At 47.3% G+C, this 21,465-nt stretch overlaps 1 protein-coding gene across 1 annotated transcript in view; it reads left to right on the forward strand.

Moving 5' to 3' along the window:
* The window catches only part of PDCD6 (programmed cell death 6), a 247,390-nt gene that overhangs the window by 128,013 nt on the left and 97,912 nt on the right, over window positions 1-21,465 (forward strand). Inside the window, exon 4 of the mRNA XM_040353418.1 lies at window positions 6,080-6,238. Within this exon, the coding sequence (XP_040209352.1) occupies window positions 6,080-6,238 (159 nt within the window). The remainder of the gene's footprint in view (window positions 1-6,079; window positions 6,239-21,465) is intronic.

The raw sequence follows: 21,465 nt of genomic DNA on the forward strand, positions 1-21,465 counted from the left end.
GTAAACACCAGATCTCAGAAAGAGGCTTGGTCCTTAAGTGGTTAAAGAAAAAAGACTTTAGTATCTTGTCTCCTACCTTCTCACACCATGCTTTACTGCCTTTACATTTACAATATTGTAAAAACCATAGGTCACATATACTGTTATGCAAGAAGTAATTGGTGGTAAGTGCAATTTTTTTTTTCAGGTATTCATTTCCTGTAAATATTATTGCTGACACATTATTATGAGATGCTTAATATACTATAGATACTACCACATTAGACCTTTTGTCTCTCATTGATGTTTACAATGTAACATTCCTATCTCATATGTATAAACTTTACGTGGAATTTACCCTACTATTATGTTTTTTAGGTTGTAGGACAAAACCCATGCCAATTACTGTGAGAAAATAAAAACCCTATGAATATAGTATCCTAGAGGGTATTCGTATTGTATTGGTGAGACTCCCTCAAAAACATCACTATTCAGCAATTTTTCCCTTTTATCTGCAGCGGGTTAAGTCAGACTCCCTCAAAAACATCACTATTTAGCACGTTTTCCCTTAACATTTTCCCTCCCACATCACATACCATCCAGCTCATGTTTATTTATTTATTTATTCATTCACACATTCTCTAAGATTTTTTTATGTGATCACACATGAGGTTATGGATGGCTAGGTCTCGAAGCGGTGGTAGGTGGAATGTGATTCAGAATCCTTTTGTGCTGTTTTTGTATTATCGATCTTCTGCCATATTGGACCGGATCGGTTCATTATGTGGCACAAATTTCATGTCAATGTTTAACATCTTTGTTTGAGGAAGCGATAACGCAAATGGGAATCTTTAGTATGTAATGATGTTCCTTGTGAGGTTCAAGACCTATGACATTCAGCTTTGGTTAATTACAGCATTTCTCCATATTTTATTGGTACAATCCAAGATGGCAACACCTTTTGAAACATTGTGAATGTCGAAACAGTTTTCGTTTTTTCTTCTTCTATTTCTTATTTTTTCAGATGCACCTGCGGACTGCGTCTGCAGTTTTTCTGCACATGACCCTGTGCTGTTTGCATAATTTAATCAAAATAGAAGATAGACAATTGGGTCTTGGAGTACTGCCCCTGACGCATACCATAATGTAATCTCTGGTTTGTTCATTATATTCTATGCTACATTGGTATGTGTCTCTTTGAGCATTTCTTGTAAAATATTATGAGGATATATAGATGCTTTAAAATGGCATCCAAACCAGAATGACATGGTACAAGACAGCATATAGTTATTTTATTTATTTTTATATATATATATACATATACATATACATATACACATACACACAGTGGCCCGGATTCACAAAGACTTACGATGGCGTATCTCCAGATACGCCGTCGTAAGTCTGAATGGCCGCCGTTGTATCTATGCGCCTGACTGAGTGAGTGAGAAACTTGTAAAGCGCAACACATGCAAACTGAATCGCCTCTGAATCAGTTACGCATAGATTTGGCCAAGATACAAGCGGCGTAAGTCTCCTACGCCGTCGTATCTTGGGGTGCAATAATTACGCTGGCCGCTAGGTGGCGCTTCCTTGATTTCCGTGTCGAATATGTAAATGAGCAAGGTACGCCCATCGCAATTGGTTACGCCGTTTTACGTAAGACATACGCCGGCGTAAAGTTAAAGCTGGTCTCTAGGTGGCGCAGCCCATGTAAATTTTGGAAATCGGAACAAGCATATCTTTTTACGTCGTTTGCGTAAGTCGTACGCGAATAGGGCTGTGCGTAAGTTACGTTCACGTCACAGGCATTGAGCCAGGGTATCTTTGGACGTAAATACGACGTGATACTGAGCATGCGCCGTTCGTTTGGCCATGCATCTACATGGGGTCAAGCCTCATTTAAATACAACACGCCCCCTACCAGCCTGCTTTGAATTACGCGTGCTTACGCCGGCCCATTTACACTACGCCGCCGTAACTTAGGACGCAAGTGCTTTGTGAATACAGCACTTGCCTCTCTAAGTTGCGGCGGCGTAGTGTAAATACGATACGCTACGCCCGCGCAACGTAAAACAGCCCTACGTGAATCCGGGCCTGTGTGTGTGTGTGTGTGTGTGTGTGTGTGTGTATATGTATATGTATGTGTGTAATATATATATATATGTGTGTGTGTGTGTGTGTGTGTGTGTGTGTGTGTGTGTGTGTGTGTGTGTGTGTGTGTGTATATATATATACATACATACATACATACATACATACATACATACATACATACATACATCCACGCCATCTTATATGTCCGTGTGTGTTTATACACATACCGATATACATTTTTTTTCTTTCTTCACATTCAATCATTTATTGTTGTATTGTTAAATACTTTATTAATTTATGGTATACACACATCACTTTTTTCACCATATTGGTTATGATATATATTTGTTTCACACACGGACATAGATAATAATCTTTCTTTTTATCATCTTTTATCACCGGTATGAGATTTTTATTTAAAGGGGAGTTCCAGCCTTTTTTTAAGTTTATTAAAAGTCAGCAGCTACAAAAAGTGTAGCTGCTGGCTTTTAATAAACGGACACTTACCTGCTCCACGGCTCCAGCGACGCGCCGGCCGGGGCTCCACTCCTCGCCCCCCTTCATTCCTAGTGTGGGCACCCGGCAGTGACCGCTTTCGGCTTCAGGCCCGGGCACCCACTGCGCGACAGGCGCTCGCCTTAAGCTAATCGCCTTTACAGCCCCTCGGCGGAAGGAGGAAGTGGGACAGGAAGTCCCCTTCTCCTGAAGCCCCCACTCCCCCCCCCCCCCCCCCCAAAAAAAAAATTACATGCCAAATGTGGCATGTAAGGGGGTGAGGAGTGGGTTAAGCGGAAGTTCCATTTTTAGGTGGAACCCCGCTTTAATCCACACGATAGTAGTCCCATGTGTGACACATCAGGATTCGTCAAAGTGTTCCATTGACCAACGATCACCTGTGGGTTAATTGGTGAAACACCCCATTCACCTTTTTCCCCCTCCTCCTTTTTAAACACGGTTTTTGTCATTGTTCACTAGCTATGACTAAGCATCACATGATGTGAAACATGTCGGCCACCTTTTTCCTATTCACTTAACCACTTAACCCCCGGACCATATTGCTGCCCAAAGACCAGAGTACTTTTTGCGATTCGGGACTGCGTCGCTTTAACAGACAATTGCGCGGTCGTGCCCCGTGGCTCCCAAACAAAATTGGCGTCCTTTTTTTCCCCACAAATAGAGCTTTCTTTTGGTGGTATTTGATCACCTCTGCGTTTTTTTTTTTTTTTTTGCGCTATAAACAAAAATAGAGCGACAATTTTAAAAAAAAAATGAATATTTTTTACTTTTTGCTGTAATAAATATCCCCCAAAAATATATAAAAAAAATTTTTTTTCCTCAGTTTAGGCCGATACGTATTCTTCTACATGTTTTTCGTAAAAAAAAAATCGCAATAAGCGTTTATTGATTGGTTTGCGCAAAAGTTATAGCGTTTACAAAATAGGGGGTATTTTTATGTCATTTTTATCAATATATTTTTTTTACTAGTAATGGCGGCGATCAGCGTTTTTTTTTTTTTTCGGTATTGCGACATTATGGCGGACACTTTGGACACTTTTGACACATTTTTGGGACCATTGGCATTTTTATAGCGATCAGTGCTATAAAAATGCATTGGATTACTATAAAAATGCCACTGGCAGTGAAGGGGTTAACACTAGGGGGCGGGGAAGGGGTTAAGTATATCCCTTGTGTGTTCTTACTGTGAGGGGGGGGGGTGGCCTCACTAGGGGAAACACTGATCTTCTGTTCATACATTGTATGAACAGAAGATCAGCGTTTCCCCCGCTGACAGGACCGGGAGCTGTGTGTTTACACACACAGCTCCCGGTCCCCGCTCTGTACCGAGTGATCGCGTGTGCCCGGCGGCGATCGCGCCCGCCGGGCACACGCACGGGAGTCAGGGGCGAGCGCCCCTAGTGGCGGCTGAGAGAGAGGACGTTATACTACGTGCTCTCGCCCAGCCGAGCTGACCTGCCGACGTAGAACGGCGGTGCGCGGTCGGCTAGTGGTTAAAGCAAAGCGGTGTTCCAACCACAATTAGAATTTTTTAAATGTATGTCCTTTCATCCTGCATTTTTATAATATAAATCTGGTCACTTACTATTTTACAATCCGCCGCCGATCCGCATAGATATTCAAAAAAGATAGTTTATAAAACTATATCTACACCGTTGTCATTTTGCTTGTGGGCATTGTGAAGCCTACAGGCACTTACTTCCTGGAAGTCTTGGATGGGGAGTGATAATTGGACAGCGCACTGCATCCTGGGAAATGATGACACACATTTCCCAGGAGCATTAGAGGGAGATGATGTCAGAATCCTAGGTGGTTTCAAAGGCAGATTTCGTGGGACCGCATAGCAACAGGCATTTCCAGATGAGTAAAAAAAAAAAAAAAACTTTTTTTTTCTTTTTATTTTTTTTTGTCATAAGCTACAGTTTAAAGCAAAATAGTTTTTTTGATGGAACCTCCACTTTAATTTTGACTGCATCGTTTTTAGTCGTTTTTTGGATTTCATTTGTACAATAAAGACACTGTTTTAAGGAGTGCGGCAGTCCAGGATCGTCTTATATCCAATGCACCTGTGCATAGCCAGCACCCTTTTGGTTTAGTGGGATGGAAGCAAAGCCAAGGAGTCAGCAGTTTGTAGAGCGGTATCCTCTCTCACTATCTTGTCTCCTACCTTCTCACACCATGCTTTACTGCCTTTACATTTACAATATTGTAAAAACCATAGGTCACATATACTGTTATGCAAGAAGTAATTGGTGGTAAGTGCAATTTTTTATTTTTTTTTCAGTTATTTATTTCCTGTAAATATTATTGCTGACACATTATGAGATGCTTAAAGAGGAGTTCCACCTAAAAATTGAACTTCCTCTTAACCCACTCCTCGCCCCCTTACATGCCACATTTGGCATGTAATGTTTTTGGGGGGGGGGGGGGGGGGGAGTGGGGGCTTCAGGAGAAGGGGACTTCCTGTCCCACTGCCTCCTTCCGCCGAGGGGCTGCAAAGGCGATTAAGCTTAATCGCCTTTTGGCAGCCCCTCCCTGTAGGCGATCGCCTAGGACACGTGACAGGTCCTAGGCGATCGCTTGTCCAATCAAACAGCGCATCGCCGGGCAGCGTGCGCATGTGCAGTGGGTGCCCGGCCGCGAAGCCGAAAGCTGTCACGGCCGGGTGCCCACAGTGACAATGAAGACGCCGGCCGGGGAGGGGGGGAGAGGAGCGGAGCCCCGGCCAGCGCGTCGCTGGAACGCTGGAGCAGGTAAGTGTCAGTTTATTAAAAGCCACCAGCTACACTTTTTGTAGCTGCTGACTTTTAATAAACTTAAAAAATGGGTGGAAAACCCCTTTAATATACTATAGATACTACCACATTAGACCTGTTGTCTGTCATTGATGTTTACAATGTAACATTCCTAACTCGTATGTATAAACTTTACATGGAATTTACCCTACTATTATGTTTTTTTAGGTTGTAGGACAAAACCCATGCAATTCCTGTGAGAAAATTATAAACCCTATGAATATAATATCCTAGATGGTCTTCATATAGTACAAGAAACATAATGAATATAAGTAACACTAGGATGAATGAGCACAGATGAGGAACAAAATGACAGTGAGCTATGATTAAAGAAAACAGGAGAGACGAAAGCAAGGAGTACAGAAGTTGGGAGGCAAAGTATACAAGAGAAGTACTGAGAACCAGTGCAAAATATTTAATGTTAAGGGAGCAGAATGTTTGACAAAGGAGTCACCAAACCTAATAAAGTTTTGTAGGATGGAACAAATAAATGTTTCCTAGGATGGAGGATTGTGCGCTTGGAACAAGATGAATAGTACCAGTGAAGAATAACATCTGGTCTGTAATAGAAATGTATAGGAAGATATCCTAAAACGAATGGCATAAAAGTGTTTTGTTTTTTTGTTTTGTTTTTTGCAGCCGTTTCACGATTATATAAATTGTTCATTGACCTTTTTTATGCTCTTTTTCAGCTATGTTTGATCGCGATTGCAAAGGTGGTGTAAATTTTACTGAATTTACTGGGGTGTGGAAGTTTATCACTGATTGGCAGAATATATTTCGGACCTACGACAGAGACAATTCTGGTTTTATTGACAAGGGCGAATTGAAACAAGCCTTATCAAATTTTGGTAATTTTTATCTTCTTTACTTATATGGAAAAGTTATCTTTGTATATTTCTGTGTATGTTTTGGGTTCAGTGCAGGGGACCCTAGGATTTTGTGCAACAGAGTATAAAGTAAAGGTATGGAAGGGAAAAAGGGGGGGGGAATTGAGGGACACACGGTAAAGGGGATACCAAGACTTTCCACGTTTCCCTCCTAAAATATGCTGCTTACAGGAAAGCATAGCTTGCCTGTGGTAGTGAGCATAGTAAATTCATGGTGTCAAAACGGCAAGAATTTCTTTGGGTTTGTACAAAAGAATACTAATAGGTTTCTCAACGATAAAGAATGTGTTTTTATTGTTTTGTGGGTCTTCCTCCAAGCTCTTGCAATAGTTTGGCAGCTAGTGGGTCAGGAGTGGCTAATTTGACTTGGAGCTTAGTGAGAGCTGGAGGTTTAAAGTGAAGGAGTGTAACCCAAAGGCTTGGGAAGGGACAATTGAACAAGGTTTGTGAAAGCTTAAGCACTTTGGTGCAAAATATACTCTGCATAAAGCTGGTCCACTAGGTGTGCATCACATCTCCTACTACATTTCAGCTTTGAAAATGCATGTTGATAAGTCGGGTGTAGAGGTGTGCCAGTCAGGATGGAAACATATACCATCAGTTGATAATATTAAATGCTAATATACCATCAGTTGATAATATTAAATGCTAATTCAGCTGTAGTTATGTTTGAGGTGATTATGGACCAACTTTGTTGCCAGTCTTCCTTGGTTTTGGTGCACTAAAGGTCACGCTCCCATTTGGAATCGTAAACATGGCCAGTTTGGTTAGAGAGTTAAGCTGGGAATAAATGATGGGCATCAGTTTGGAGGAGGGAGGTTTATAGTAGCAAATGTGTTCAAAAACAGATGGTTGGGTGATGAGGGTCCCTATTAGCAAGCTTTAAGGTGATCTAGGCATTGATTTGCATATACCAAAAGGGTTTGGAGGAAAGGGCCTGGAATTTCTTCTTCAGCCACTAGAGGGCATGGATTTGTTTAGTATGGCCTATTCACATCTGCATTCCCGATGGTATCTGGATGCAGACTGGAGCTCCACTCTCCACAGGAAATATGTGACCTTCAGTTTTTTTTTTTTTTTTTTTTTTTTTTTTTTTAGCCTAGGTTCACATTGAAGTGATTAAGCATGCGATTTGACATGTCAAATCTCATGCCAAATCAGACACCCTAATAACTTAAAATAGTGGTGGTTCCAATTTTTTGTTACACTATAGTACCGTGATGGTCTAGAAAACAAACGTTCAGTAAAAAAAATGCACTAAAGTGAATAAGTAAGAAATTGCCCCCTTTTTGTTTTTTGTAAAATATAAGACAAGATAGCACTGAGTAAATGGAGATCCAACATCAAACCTTAAATTTGTGCTTGCCCGTGAATCGCATCTATCTGCAGGGTTTTGTTCTCTCTTCAAAGCATGTCCCATAGCTGTCTCCTGCACCAGTCTTCTGTTATCAGCCTGACAAGTTTTCTGTAACATATGATAAAAGCAGCCAGGGTTTTGTGTTGGGGAGGTTGCTATAAATAGATTAGCGCAGAGCTGAACAATTCAACAAACAGAGCTTAACCAGTTCCCGACCTCCTTGTGTACATTTACGTCGGCAGAATGGCACGGACAGGCACATCCACGTACCTGTACGTCCTCTGCTAGACGTGGGTGGGGGGTCCGATCGGGACCCCCCCCCCGTACATGCGGAGGTCGGGTCCACTCGGGGAGCGATCCGGGGCGACGGCGCGGCTATTTGTTTTTAGCCGCTCCGTCGCGATCGCTCCCCGGAGCTGAAGAACGGGGAGAGCCGTGTGTAAACACGGCTTCCCCGTGCTTCACTGTGGCGGCGCATCGATCGAGTGATCCCTTTTATAGGGAAGACTCGATCGATGGTGTCAGTCCTACAGCCACACCCCCCTACACTAGTAAACACACACTAGGTGATCCCTAAATAGTACAGCGCCCCCTGTGTTTAACTCCCAAACTGCAACTGTCATTTTCACAATAAAGAATGCAATTCAAATGCATTTTTTGCTGTGAAAATGACAATGGTCCCAAAAATGTCAAAATTGTCCGAAGTGTCCGCCATAATGTCGCAGTCACCAAAAAAATCGCTGATCGCCGCCATTACTAGTAAAAAAAAAAAAAAAACTATCCCCTATTTTGTAAACGCTATAAATTTTGCGCAAACCAACCGATAAACGATTATTGCGATTTTTTTTCACCAAAAATAGGTAGAAGAATACGTATCGGCCTAAATTGAGGAAAAAATTTTTTTTATATATGTTTTTGGGGATATTTATTACAGCAAAAAGTAAAATATATTTTTTTTTAAATTGTCGCTCTATTTTTGTTTATAGCGCAAAAAATAAAAACCGCAGAGGTGATCAAATACCACCAAAAGAAAGCTCTATTTGTGGGGAAAAAAGGACGCCAATTTTGTTTGGGAGCCACGTCGCACGACCGCGCAATTGTCTGTTAAAGCGACGCAGTCCCGAACTGTAAAAACCCCTTGGGTCTTTAGCCAGCATATTGGTCCGGGGCTTAAGTGGTTAAAGTCTCTACCTATGAGGAGATGTGTTGTGTGTGTGTGTGCCTTTCCTCCAATCGGCTGTCTTGGCTGTATGCCCAGGCTTCACTGCAGTGTTGACTAGAAAGAGAAAATCTAACACAATCTGAACTTTCTAAATGATATGTGACAGAAGTCACTGACCCAGATTCAGGTAGAATGGAGCAATATTTGCGTGGGCAAAGAGCAAAGATTTTTCTCTGCGCCCACGCAAATATTTCCATTTGCCCAGCGATTCACGGAGCAGTAGCTCCGTAAATTGCGTGGGCGATATGCTAAACAGCCGGGCGTAAGGCTGCCTAATGTAAATGATCCATCCGGGGGCGGGAATCATTTAAATTAGGCGCGCTCCCGCACCGAGCGAACAGCGCATGCTCCGTCGGGAAACTTTCCCGACGTGCATTGTGGCAAATGATGTCGCAAGGACGTCATTTGCTTCTAAGTGAACGTGAATGGCGTCCAGCGCCATTCACGAATCACTTACGTAAACAACGTGAAATTCAAATTTCACGGGCGGGAGGCGCAGCTATACTTTAGCATAGGTTGCCCCTGCTATAACAGGAGCAACCTTATGCTAAAGTCGCCGAAAGGGAAACTCCGTACCTTGCGTGCGCAGGGCCCGCGCAACTTTTGTGAATCGGTGGTAGTATGCAATTTGCATACTATACGCCGATCACAATGGCCGCGCCCCCTAGCGGCCAACGCAAGAATGCAGCCTTGGATGTGAAGGCATAAGGAGGCTTATGTCTGTCACATCCTAGGCTGCAGTCGGTGTAACGAGGTTCCTGAATCAGGAGCACTCGTTACACCGGAGCAAGTAAGCACTTGCGCCGCGCAACCTATGGTTGCGCGGGCGCAAGTGCTTCTTGAATCTGGGCCACTGTGTGTTTTGGAAGGGACTGTGGGCTGGCCTCCTGCCCATAGACTGGCCAAGAAGAGACTGAGAGACTTGGGGACAAGCTGGCATTAAGATAATGTAATGCTACATCCCTTCTCCCCCATCCCCCCCTCTTGTTGCTTTGTTAATTGTGTTGGGTCTGCACTGGAAACTTCTCTCCGCAGGGCATGTGTAAGGAGGGGCTGCCTGCTTACCATAATCGCTTTGTTTTAACTGTAGTTTCTGTTTCAATGTACAAGTATTCAGTTCCCATTGGTTCTTCCTTGTCCCCTACCCCCCTCTATATGTTTTGTATTCAATAAACAGTTGATGCTCTGCATGTTTAACCTTCAACACCTGTGTGGCTTGTCTCGTGATTGAGTGGTTAATGGCTGGTTATGGCGAATTTGGAGGACAGACACAGGTCTGACGGATGTGCCCACCTGGGATATCTATGATCCGTCAGTGGTGGCAGCAGTGGAATGTCTCCTGCAGTCCGGGACATCCAAACCACCACCAGGATTCAAGATCCAGACAGCAACCGAGGAGTGATACGGGGACCAGCCAACATGAGAGCGGAGTTCGAGAGGAGGCTGCTAGGCATGCGGAAGCAACATCGGGGACCAGCGACGGAGCACACCATGGTCGGCTGGGGAGGGTGGGAAATGTTATCCGCCGGCAACTCTGGCAAGAGACGCTAAGCCACGAGCACCACCGTCAGGGGAAGATCCTTCCCTCCTCCACAGATATGTACTGGATGCAGTACCGTGCGCGAGAGGTGTTCCTGAAGGAACGACCACAAGATGAGTGGAAGACAGAGCTCGGAAGATTGATCCGGGAGGAGATGAGGCTGGACGCCAGTTACAGAGCCCTCTGGGGATTTGCGGCTCAACTGTGGCCAGGTACAGCAGATGGCAGCCCGACAGAAGGCGTTGGCTACGGCAACGTGTGGCTGCATTATTAACCACTTAAGCCCCGGACCTTTAGGCAGCTAAATGCCCAGGCCAGGTTTTGCGATTCGGCACTGCGTCTCTTTAACAGACCATTGCACGGTCGTGCGACGTGGCTCCCAAACAAAATTGGCGTCCTTTTTTCCCCACAAATAGAGCTTTATTTTGGTGGTATTTGATCACCTCTGCGGTTTTTATTTTTTGCGCTATAAAGAAAAATAGAGCGACAATTTTGAAAAAAATGCAATATTTTTTACTTTTTGCTATAATAAATATCCCCCAAAAACATATATAACATTTTTTTTCCTCAGTTTTTTGCCGATACGTATTCTTCTACCTATTTTTGGATAAAAAAAAATCGCAATAAGTGTTTATCGATTGGTTTGCGCAAAATGTATAGCGTTTACAAAATAGGGGATGGTTTTATTGCATTTTTATAATTTTTTTGTTTTTTTTTACTACTATTGGCAGCGATCAGCGATTTTTTTTCGTGACTGTGACATTATGGCGGACACTTCGGACAATTTTGACACATTTTTGGGACCATTGTCATTTTCACAGCAAAAAATGCATTTAAATTGCATTCTTTATTGTGAAAATGACAGTTGCAGTTTGGGAGTTAACCACAGGGGGCGCTGTAGGAGTTGGGGTTCACCTAGTGTGTGTGTTTACAACTGTAGGGGGGTGTGGCTGTAGGACTGACGTCATCGATCGAGTCTCCCTATAAAAGGGATCACTCGATCAATACGCCGCCACAGTGAAGCACGGGGAAGCCGTGTTTACATACTGCTCTCCTCGTTCTTCAGCTCCGGGGAGCGATCGCGACGGAGCGGCTATAAACGAATAGCCGCGTCGTCGTCCCGGATAGTTCCCCGAGGTAAGCCGCACGCAGCAGGCTAGAAGGCAGGGACGTATATATACGCCCATCTGCCTGTACGTGCCATTCTGTGGACGTAAATAAGTGCGGCGGGCGTTAAGTGGTTAAAAAAATGTACGGAGACCCAGACTTTGGGAGCAACAAGGAGTGGCGGCTGGAAGACATCCTGGACTTCCGAGATGAGGTGCTGGACCTCCCCAAAGAGGCGTGCAACCTGGAGGAATTGGAGTTCCTGGTTGAGCAGGAATGGGAGCTCGAGATTGCCTACAAGATTGAGGGTTTGACGGTGATCAGCAGCCTGGCATGGCTCCCGTTGCCTGGGACTGTCCGAGAGAAAAAGCGGACAGTCACGAAGATGCGGAGCAAATGGGGCCAGGGGTGCCCCTACGTTTTTCCATCCTAACCGCAATGGAAGAAGCGGCGATGATGCAGAGGGCACTGCACATACTAGAATGCCGAAACGCACCGGAGGTTTCCCAGGCAGTGAGACAAGCTAATAGCATAAAGGTCTCGGAATGGGGAGTTGAGACGGGCGCTTGAAGGCTGGTAAATGGTGATCAGCAGCAAGTCCAGAGTATCACATCCGGTGGCCCAGCAGAAGCGCTGGCTACAGGGCAGAGTGCCACTGGCCTCTGCCCAGCATCAGAAAGAGTTGGATCCGAAGAGTCAGAGAGATGATCTCCGTGAGCTGTTTCCCCAACAGCAGACATCCCCACTAGGAGTGGAGAAAGCAATTCTCCCTCCCCAGCAATTGGACACTACCCCAATGTTCATCCCCCCAGCAGAAGCGCTGGCTACGGGGCAGAGTGCCGCTGGCCGCTGCCCACATTCAGAGTTGGATCCAGGGAGTCAGAGGGATAACATCAGTGAGTCGTTTCCCCAGCACTTGGACACTACCCCAGTGTTTATCCCCCCAGCAGAAGCGCTGGCTGCGTGGCCGAGTGCTGCTGGCCCCTGCCCAGCCCTCAGTATTTTTTTGGAGGGTTTGAGAGACGGCCCTTGTCAGAAGTCACCCCAGCGGCTGGTCACAGAACCGGGAGGGGAGAAAACCCTTCCCCCTCTCCAGCAGCTGAACTCTACCTTTTGTATATGTCCCCCCAGCAGAAGCGCTGGCTACGGAGCAGAGCCCTATTGGTATCTGCCCAGCATCAGAAAAAGATGGAGAGTCCGGGAGATGGTCCCTGCAAGGTGCCTCCCTAGCAGCTGGTTACTACACCAGGAGTAAAGCAAGTACCCTTTCCTCCCCAACGGCATAGCACTACCAGCCTACTCTCTCTACCAGCTGAAGCACTGGCATCGGGGGAGAGGATTATTCAGCTCACCCAATACCTGCAACCTGGCCCCCGGATCACGGAAATGCAGACAGCTGTTCCCACTCTGCAGCAGCTGTTTTTATTCACAGGAGACCGTATGTGCGAATTTGCGCGCCAGAGTCGTACTTTTTTCTTTTCTCTTTCGTTCATAGACGGACACAGCATCCTTTGACCTTAGGGTTATGCTTCTTCCTACCAGGAGATTTAGGCAGAATTCTACAGCACTTAAGGTGTTAAAAACTTTCCTTCATGCCGCTCCTCCCAGGGGGCGTGGCTCCCCCAGGCATAACCCCCACTCTGCTTTAGCAGCCTCAGTTTGTTTCTGCCTAACCGTCAGGAGAGTCAGGCTCTCTCTGGAGTCCTGGACTCTGGAGTTTTTTCTTGCAAATTTTTTTGCATTTTGCGAGTTTTTTCCTCGCTTTTTTATTTTATTTTTATTTTTGAATCCTGCGATTCTTCTATCAACAGCCGACTGGGTGACAGGCTGGGTCCTCGACCCTTGTAGTCCCCCCAGGTTCGGCCTTCGAGCGTGTGCCGGCCCTCAGCTCCGCTTTGGGACGTCCACGACAGGCCCCATTGCTCCAGGGGCGGCCGGGGAACTTCGGTTCTAGGGCACACATATGACCGGTCTCTATGGCCTTGTCACAGTGTGTCTGGCTGACAGCCATGCCGTTCGCGGACGTTGGTTCTGTCTGGGATACCTCCAGCCAGGTAGTCGCAGGACAGGTAAGTAGTGGCCCCTTACTCAGGTAAGTGGTCTGGCTGGAATGTTTTCCCTTGGGAGGTCGACTGAGGGTTTTCCCCTGCTTTCCTCTCTCCCTTATTCCTCTCCCTCCTTTCCCCTTTGGGTGACGGCTGTGCAGGGGGTTTTTTCCCTGGGGCTCATATTTTTTTTTTTTTTTTTTTTTTTCACTCGGGTATGGCTGGGGCTGTTCTGTGTCACTGCAGGGGACTGTGGTGGACATTCTGGGCATTTTTGTGTGTGCTGTGTGCTGTTTTGGTGTACTGTCATTTTTGGGTACACTGTCTTTTTAAAACTGCGCAACGGCGGCCATTTTGCCGGAGCCGCGCTTGTATTATTCGGCGGCCATTTTCTTGTGGCCGGCGCCATTTTCAGCACTAGTTCGGCCTCTAGTGGCCGTTTCGGCGGGGAAAAAAGACCGCGAATCATCTGAGGGGACAGACGCAGCGCTGCAGCTTCTCCTCAGCACACACTTGCCTTCACAGACCGCGCTGTACCAGGGGGTGGTGAGTCTCAGGGGGCCCCATACTGTGCTCTAGCGGCCGGGAGGTGACCTGTGGGGGACTTTTTTCCTGCCCTTGGCAGTAGGGGTGAAATGGCAACAGCAATATGGAGCCTGAATCAGGCCCCTCATTTCTTACAATGCCGGAATTAACCCTTAAGCGCCCCTCCCCCTGCCACATCTGTTGAATCGGTGTCGGCTGTCCTGGAGTCTTTTCTCACCAGGTTTGAAGCAGCCAGTGCTCGGTTGGGGGGTAAAAAAGCGCCCCCCCCCGGAGGCTGTTTCTGGGGATATCTCTGACGCAGAATCTGATGCTTCTGGTTCTGTCATGTCAGAGGATGCGGGCTTAACCCACATGGACAGCGAGGATGACTCTGCTGCGGAGTCTGCTGATAAGGAATTTGTTGGAGCTCTTATTACTGCGGTGCGTGAGGCTCTTCATTTAGAGGATTTGGCGGAGACACCAGCGGTGTCAGTCCTTTTGGATTCCGCAAACCACCGCGTACCGCTAAGGTATTCCCCTGTGTTCCTTATTTAGACAATATGTTGTATAAGGAATGGGATACACCGCAAAAGGCTTTTACGGTTCCTAAAAGCTTTGCTACCGTTACCCCCTGGAGGAGGACTTTTTTAAAAAAGTGGGTCACTCCTCCGTCGGTGGACCCTCCTGTGTCCAGACTGAGTAAGGCTACTACGTTGCCTGTGGAGGGGGCTCCTGCTTTCAAGGACCCCGCTAATAGGAGAGTGGAGGCCGTGGCCCGCTCCCTGTTCTCGGTGGTGGGTTCGGTGGTAAGGCCGGCTCTGGCCGGAGCCCTGGTAGCTCAGACGCTGACTGAAAGGGCGAAGCTCCTGCTGCAGGACCTGGAGGTCCAGGGGGCTTCCGAGTCCTCTAGGGACCTGGCTGAACAGTTGATTCAGGGTCAGAAGTTTCTCTGCGAGGCGGATATGGATTAGATTCCTTTGCTTTCCAGGGCTTCTGTCTACGCAGTGGTTCTGCGCCGCCTTATATGGCTGAAGTGCTGGTCGGCTGACCAGTACTCAAAAAAGGCCTTGGTAGATTTGCCCTTTAAGGGCGGACGGCTTTTGGGGGCATCCCTGGATGACATCATTAAGGATGCCACTGGAGGTAAGAGCACCTTGCTCCCTCAGTCGGGGAAGGGTAGGGAACCTCGCCGCAAGCAAGGTCCTACTTTTACTACCCCCTAAACGGTTTTTTTCGTGCGCCAGCGCGGCTGGAAAAGGTCCGCAGGGTGCAAAAGCCCTTGCTGCCGGGCGTAAGCGCCCCTGGTTCAAAAAACCGAACAAGCCTGCGGACAAGCCTGCTTCCGCATGAAGGTCTGCCCCCGCCCGGGTCTCGGGTGGGGGGACGGCTTCACGACTTCGTGGATCGGTGGAATTCTCTTCTATCCGACCGTTGGGTTTGCGAGGTGGTCGCCTCGGGGTACAAGATAGAGTTCCTTTCTTGTCCCCCAAACAGATTTTTTTCCATCCAACCTCCAGCTTCCTCCGGATCGTCGGCTAGCCCTGTCCGGGGCTGTCCAGGATCTTCTGGACAGGGGGGTGGTTGTGCCGGTCCCCTCGCTGGAACGGTTTCGGGGGTTCTACTCCAATCTGTTCGTGGTCCCCAAGAAGGGAGGGGTTCGCCCTATCCTGGACCTAAAGGCCCTCAACTCCTTTGTCAAGGTGCAGCGATTCAGGATGGAGTCGGTCCGTTCTATCATGGCGTCCCTCCACCAGGGGGACTTCATGGCGTCCTTAGACATCATGGACGCATACCTGCATGTTCCCGTTTGCACAAGCCACCAAAGGTATCTGCGCTTTGCGATCGGGGAGGACCACTATCAATTCGTGGCCCTCCCGTTCGGGCTGGCGTCGGCACCACGGGTGTTCACCAAGGTGCTCGCCCCGATCCTGGCCTTGCTACGGCAGCGAGGGATCGCTATCGTGGGATACCTGGACGACCTTCTCCTGAGAGCTTCTTCAGGCTCAGAGTTAGAGGAGGACGTGTCCATCACGTGTCGGACTCTGCAGGAGTTCGGCTGGTTTCTGAATCTCAGAAAATCAGTGTTGGTTCCGTCCCAGAGGCTGGAACCCCTGGGGCTGGTTTTGGATTCGGGGGAGACAAAAGTGTTCCTCCCATCGCAAAACCTGCTGACCCTGCAATCTGCAGTGAGACAGTTGTTGACCCAGAAGTGGTCATCTCTTCGCTTCTGCATGCGGGTTCTGGGTCTGATGGTGGCCTCCTTCGAGGCAGTTCTGTATGCCCAATACACACCAGGGTACTACAGAAGGAGATTCTGTCACGATGGGACAGGGTCCCATCTTCTCTGGATCACCAGATTCGGTTGAGCCATCTGGCCAAGTCTTCCCTGGCATGGTGGCTGACGTCTCTGGTGCTTCGGTCCGGGAAGTTTTTTCTTCCGTGCCGCTGGACAGTGGTCACGACGGATGCCAGCCTCTTCGGCTGGGGGGGCGTCTGGGGCACCCAGTCAGCCCAGGGGCGCTGGACTCGGGAGGAGTCCCGCCTGCCGATCAAGCTGTGCCTTGTCAGGTGGTCGCTGGAGCTACAGGGCCGTCCTGTCAGGATCCAGTCCGACAACGCCACGGCCGTGGCGTACATCAATCATCAGGGCGGCACAAGGAGCTCGGCCGCGGCGACGGAGGTCGCTCACATACTTCGGTGGGCCGAAAGGTCCGTTCCGGCCCTGTCGGCGGTATACATTCCGGGAGTTCTGAATTGGCAAGCCGACTTCCTAAGTCGCATGACTCTGGATCAAGGGGAGTGGTCTCTCCACCCGGAGGTGTTTCAGATCCTGTGCCAAAAATGGGGCACTCCAGACGTGGACCTTCTGGCGTCCCGTCTCAATCGGAAGGTACCACGGTTTGTGGCTAGGTCAAGGGACCCGTGGGCAGACGCGTCAGTGGCTCCCTGGGTCAATATCACCTGATTTACGCCTTCCCTCCTCTAAGGCTCCTACCCCGCCTGCTGCGCAGGGTGGAAGCCGAAGGTATTCCAACGATCCTGATCGCCCCGGATTGGCCGCGTCGCTCTTGGTACGCGGACCTGGTACGTCTGGTGACAGACGCCCCCTGGCGTCTGCCTCTGAGGGAAGATCTCCTGTCTCAGGGCCCGATCTTCCATCCTGTTTTACGGTCACTGGCTTTAACGGCGTGGCTGTTGAAAACCAGGTACTGAAGGACCGGGGCCTGTCGGGCCCGGTAATCTCTACCATGCTGCGTGCACGGAAGTCCACTTCTCGAAAAATTTACCATCGTACATGGAAAGCATACATCTCTATGTGTGAGGAGATGAAGTGGCACCCCCGTACTTACGTGGTGTCCCGGATCCTGCTGTTCCTACAGCGGGGAGTGGACCAGGCTCTTGCCTTGAGCACGATCAAGAGTCAGATTTCTGCTCAGGCTGTTTATTTTCAGCGTCCCTTGGCAGCGAATTCTTTGGTTCGCACGTTTGTGCAGGGGGTCCGGCATGTGGCCCCCCCGGTGCGCCCTCCGCTACCTTCTTGGGACTTGAACTTGGTCCTCTCGGCGCTTCAGCGTGCCCCCTTTGAGGACATTCGGGAGATCCCCTTGCTGACTTTGTCGCAGAAGGTGGTCTTTCTGGTAGCTATTACCTCTATCAGACGAGTGTCTGAACTGGCGGCCTTGTATTGCAAGGCCCCCTACTTGGTCATCCATCAGGATAAGGCGGTGCTGCGCCCGCAGCCCTCTTTTCTTCCGAAGGTCGTTTCGGCCTTTCACATTAACGAGGACATTGTTGTTCCATCATTATGTCCTCAGCCGAAGAACCCGAAGGAGGCCTCTTTACATTCTCTGGATGTGGTTCGGGCCCTTCGAGTTTACTTGTCGGCGACAGCTCCGTTCCGGAAGTCGGACTCGCTGTTCGTGTCTGTGTCCGGTCCCAGTAAGGGCCTGGCAGTCTCGTCGGCCACCATTTCCAGGTGGATCCGACAGGTTGTGCTTCAGGCCTACGCCCTGAAGGGGCGGGCGCCTCCCTTTCGGGTCATGGCGCATTCGACCAGGGCGATCGGGGCCTCCTGGGCTTCCGACACCAAGCCTCTGTGTTACAGGTGTGTAAGGCAGCGACCTGGTCGTCGTTCCACACTTTTTCAAAGTTTTATAAGGTGGATGTGAGTGCATCTTCTGATGCCTCCTTCGGCCGCAGGGTGTTACAGGCGGCAGTTTAAGGTTGGAGTTCCTCCGTTGAGTAACTCCGGTTTTGTTTGGGGTGTAACCTGTTTTTGCTGTGTTATTTTCCCACCCCTCGAATTTTTTTGACACTGCTTGGGGACGTCCCTAAGGTCAAAGGATGCTGTGTCCGTCTATGAACGAAAGAGAAAAAAGGATTTTTGTACTCACCGTAAAATCCATTTCTCTGAGTTCATAGACGGACACAGCACCCACCCCTCCTTTGTTTGTACTGCTTGTTACGAACTGAGGCTGCTAAAGCAGAGTGGGGGTTATGCCTGGGGGAGCCACGCCCCCTGGGAGGAGCGGCATGAAGGAAAGTTTTTAACACCTTAAGTGCTGTAGAATTCTGCCTAAATCTCCTGGTAGGAAGAAGCATAACCCTAAGGTCAAAGGATGCTGTGTCCGTCTATGAACTCAGAGAAATGGATTTTACGGTGAGTACAAAAATCCTTTTTTTCCTGTTTGCCTGGGGTGGAAGATTGTGACGAATGCAGGTCCAGACCAGTTGAGGGTCAGGAACCTGGTTAGTCTGTTTTTTAAAAGGGGAGAAATGTGACAGAAGCCACTGTCACTGTTACATAGTCGGGTTGAAAAAAAGTCCATCCAGTTCAACCATTAAAAAAAAATAACATACAATCCCATATACCCAACTCCACACCCAAAGTTAATCCAGAGGAAGGCAAAAAACCCCAGCAAAGCATGATGCAATTTGCTACAGCAGGCGAAAAAATTCCTTCCTGATCCCCGGGAGGCAATTGGATATTCCCCGGATTAACTTTACCTATAAATGTTAGTACCCAGTTATAATATGTACATTTAGGAAGTAATCCAGGCCTTTCTTAAAGCAATCTACTGAGCTGGCCAGAACCACCTCTGGAGGGAGTCTATTCCACATTTTCACAGCTCTTACTGTGAAGAAACCTTTCCGTATTTGTAGGTGAAATCTTTTTTCCTCTAGAAGTAAAGAGTGCCCCCTTGTCCTCAGTGTTGATCGTAAAGTGAATAACAACACTAAGTTCACTATATGGACCCCTTATATATTTGTACATGTTGATCATATCCCCCTCTTAAATCTCCTCTTCTCAAGAGTGAATCATTTCAGTTCCTCTAATCTTTCCTCATAGCTAAGCTCCTCCATGCCTCTTATCAGTTTGGTTGCCCTTCTCTGCACTTTCTCCAGTTCCCCAATATCCTTTTTAAGAACTGGGGCCCAAAACTGAACTGCATATTCCAGATGAGGTCTTTCTAATTTGTACAGGGGCAAAATTTGCTCGCTCTCCCCCCCCCCCCCCCCCATACCTCTCAATACAAGAAAGGACTTTGCTCACTTTGGAAACCGCAGCTTGGCATTATATGCCATTATTGAGATTATGATCTACCAAATCCCCCTAGTATGTATGATGCATGCATTGGCGACATCTTGTGAGGACGTTATTTCACTGCATAGCTTGGTGTCATCTGCAAAGACAGAAATGTTACTTTTGATCTCAGACCCAATATCATTTATAAAGATATTTAAAAAGTAAAGGTCCTAGCACTGAACCTTTGGGTACACCACTGAATAACCTTAGACCATTCAGAGTAAATCATTAACCACTACTCTCTGAATTCTGTCTTTTAGACAGTTTTCTTAATACAAACTGATATTTCCAACCCTGTAAACCAGGGGTCCTCAAACTATGGCCCAACTACACGAACGGGTCTATAGTTACTTGGTAAAAACGTTGTTCCCTTTTTTTAAATATAGGCACCACATTGGCCCTGCGCCAATCCAGTGGTACTATTCCTGTCATTAATGAGTCCCTAAAAATTAGATACAATGGCTTTGAAATTACGGAGCTCAATTCTTTTAGGATCCGTGGGTGGATACCATCTTTTCCAGGTGCTTTACCCTCCTTTTATTCTGTCTAAATATTTCTGGTCCATATCACTTTTGAGCCATTGTGGATCATGTGGGGCTGTGTCACTACCACCCTTATTATGGACATGAGCTTCCCCATGCTCTTTTGTATACACAGAGCTGAAGAAAGTATTTAATATATTGGCTGCCTTTGTCCCCAGTCACCCACTCTAGATTTTGTAAAGGGCCTACATGCTCAGACTTGACCTTTTTACTATTAATATATTTGAAGAATTTTTGGGGGTTTGTCCTATCTTTTGCAATCTGTCTTTCATTTTGAGTTTTTGCACCCTTGATTTCCTTTTTTACATATCCTGTTATATTTTTTGTAACATTTAAATGACACTAGTGTTCCTTCATTTTTTTATATTTTTTAAAAGGGCTTTTCTTAGTGTTTGGCTTTTTTTAACTTTGGCCGTGAGCCACATAGGTTTTATTTTTAGCCTTTTAAACGTATTGCCCATGGGAATATACTTTGCAGTGAGTTCACAAATGGTCTTTTTGAAGAATTCCCATTTCTGTTCTGTGCCCATTGATGCCAATATTCTCCCCCAGTCTAAGTCCTGGAGAGCAGCCCTCATCCTTGGGAAAACTTGCTCTCTTGAAAATAAGTGTTTTTTTATCTTTCCAGTATGTGATTTTTGCTTACAGCTAACATCAAATGAAATCATGTTATGGTCACTGCTACCCAAGTGTTCCTTTATCTGAACATTAGTAATACGCTCTGCATGGTTTGAGATTACCAGGTTTAACCTCCTGGGCGGTGTTCCCGAGTCTGACTCGGGGTGAGATTTTTGGGCTAGGATCGGTAACCCCGAGTCAGACTCGGGCTTGCCTCGCTGGATGTACAGGGAGTTTTACTTACCTTGTCCCTGGATCCAGCGATGCCACCGCGCTGTGTGAGCGAGCGGGACCTCGCTCGATTCACACAGCGTCCTCCTGTGCCGCCGATCTCCGTTCCCTGCGACGTTACGACGCACGGGGACGGAGAACGGCGCCAAATTTAAAAAAGTAAACAAACGCATTACAGTATACTGTAATCTTATAGATTACAGTACTGTATGTAAAAAAAAAACACACCCCCCTTGTCCCTAGTGGTCTGTCCTGTGTCCTGCATGTCATTTTATATAATAAAAACCTTTTTTTCTCCCTGCAAACTGTAGATTGTCCATAGCAACCAAAAGTGTCCCTTTATGTCAAATAGTTTTAGAGCAGCTAGAAAACAGCGATAATAAATTATAATCACTTGCAGAATTGTGCGATAGC

This window comes from Rana temporaria, chromosome 5 (assembly GCF_905171775.1).
Source record: "Rana temporaria chromosome 5, aRanTem1.1, whole genome shotgun sequence".
NCBI classification, from domain to species: Eukaryota; Metazoa; Chordata; class Amphibia; order Anura; family Ranidae; genus Rana; species Rana temporaria.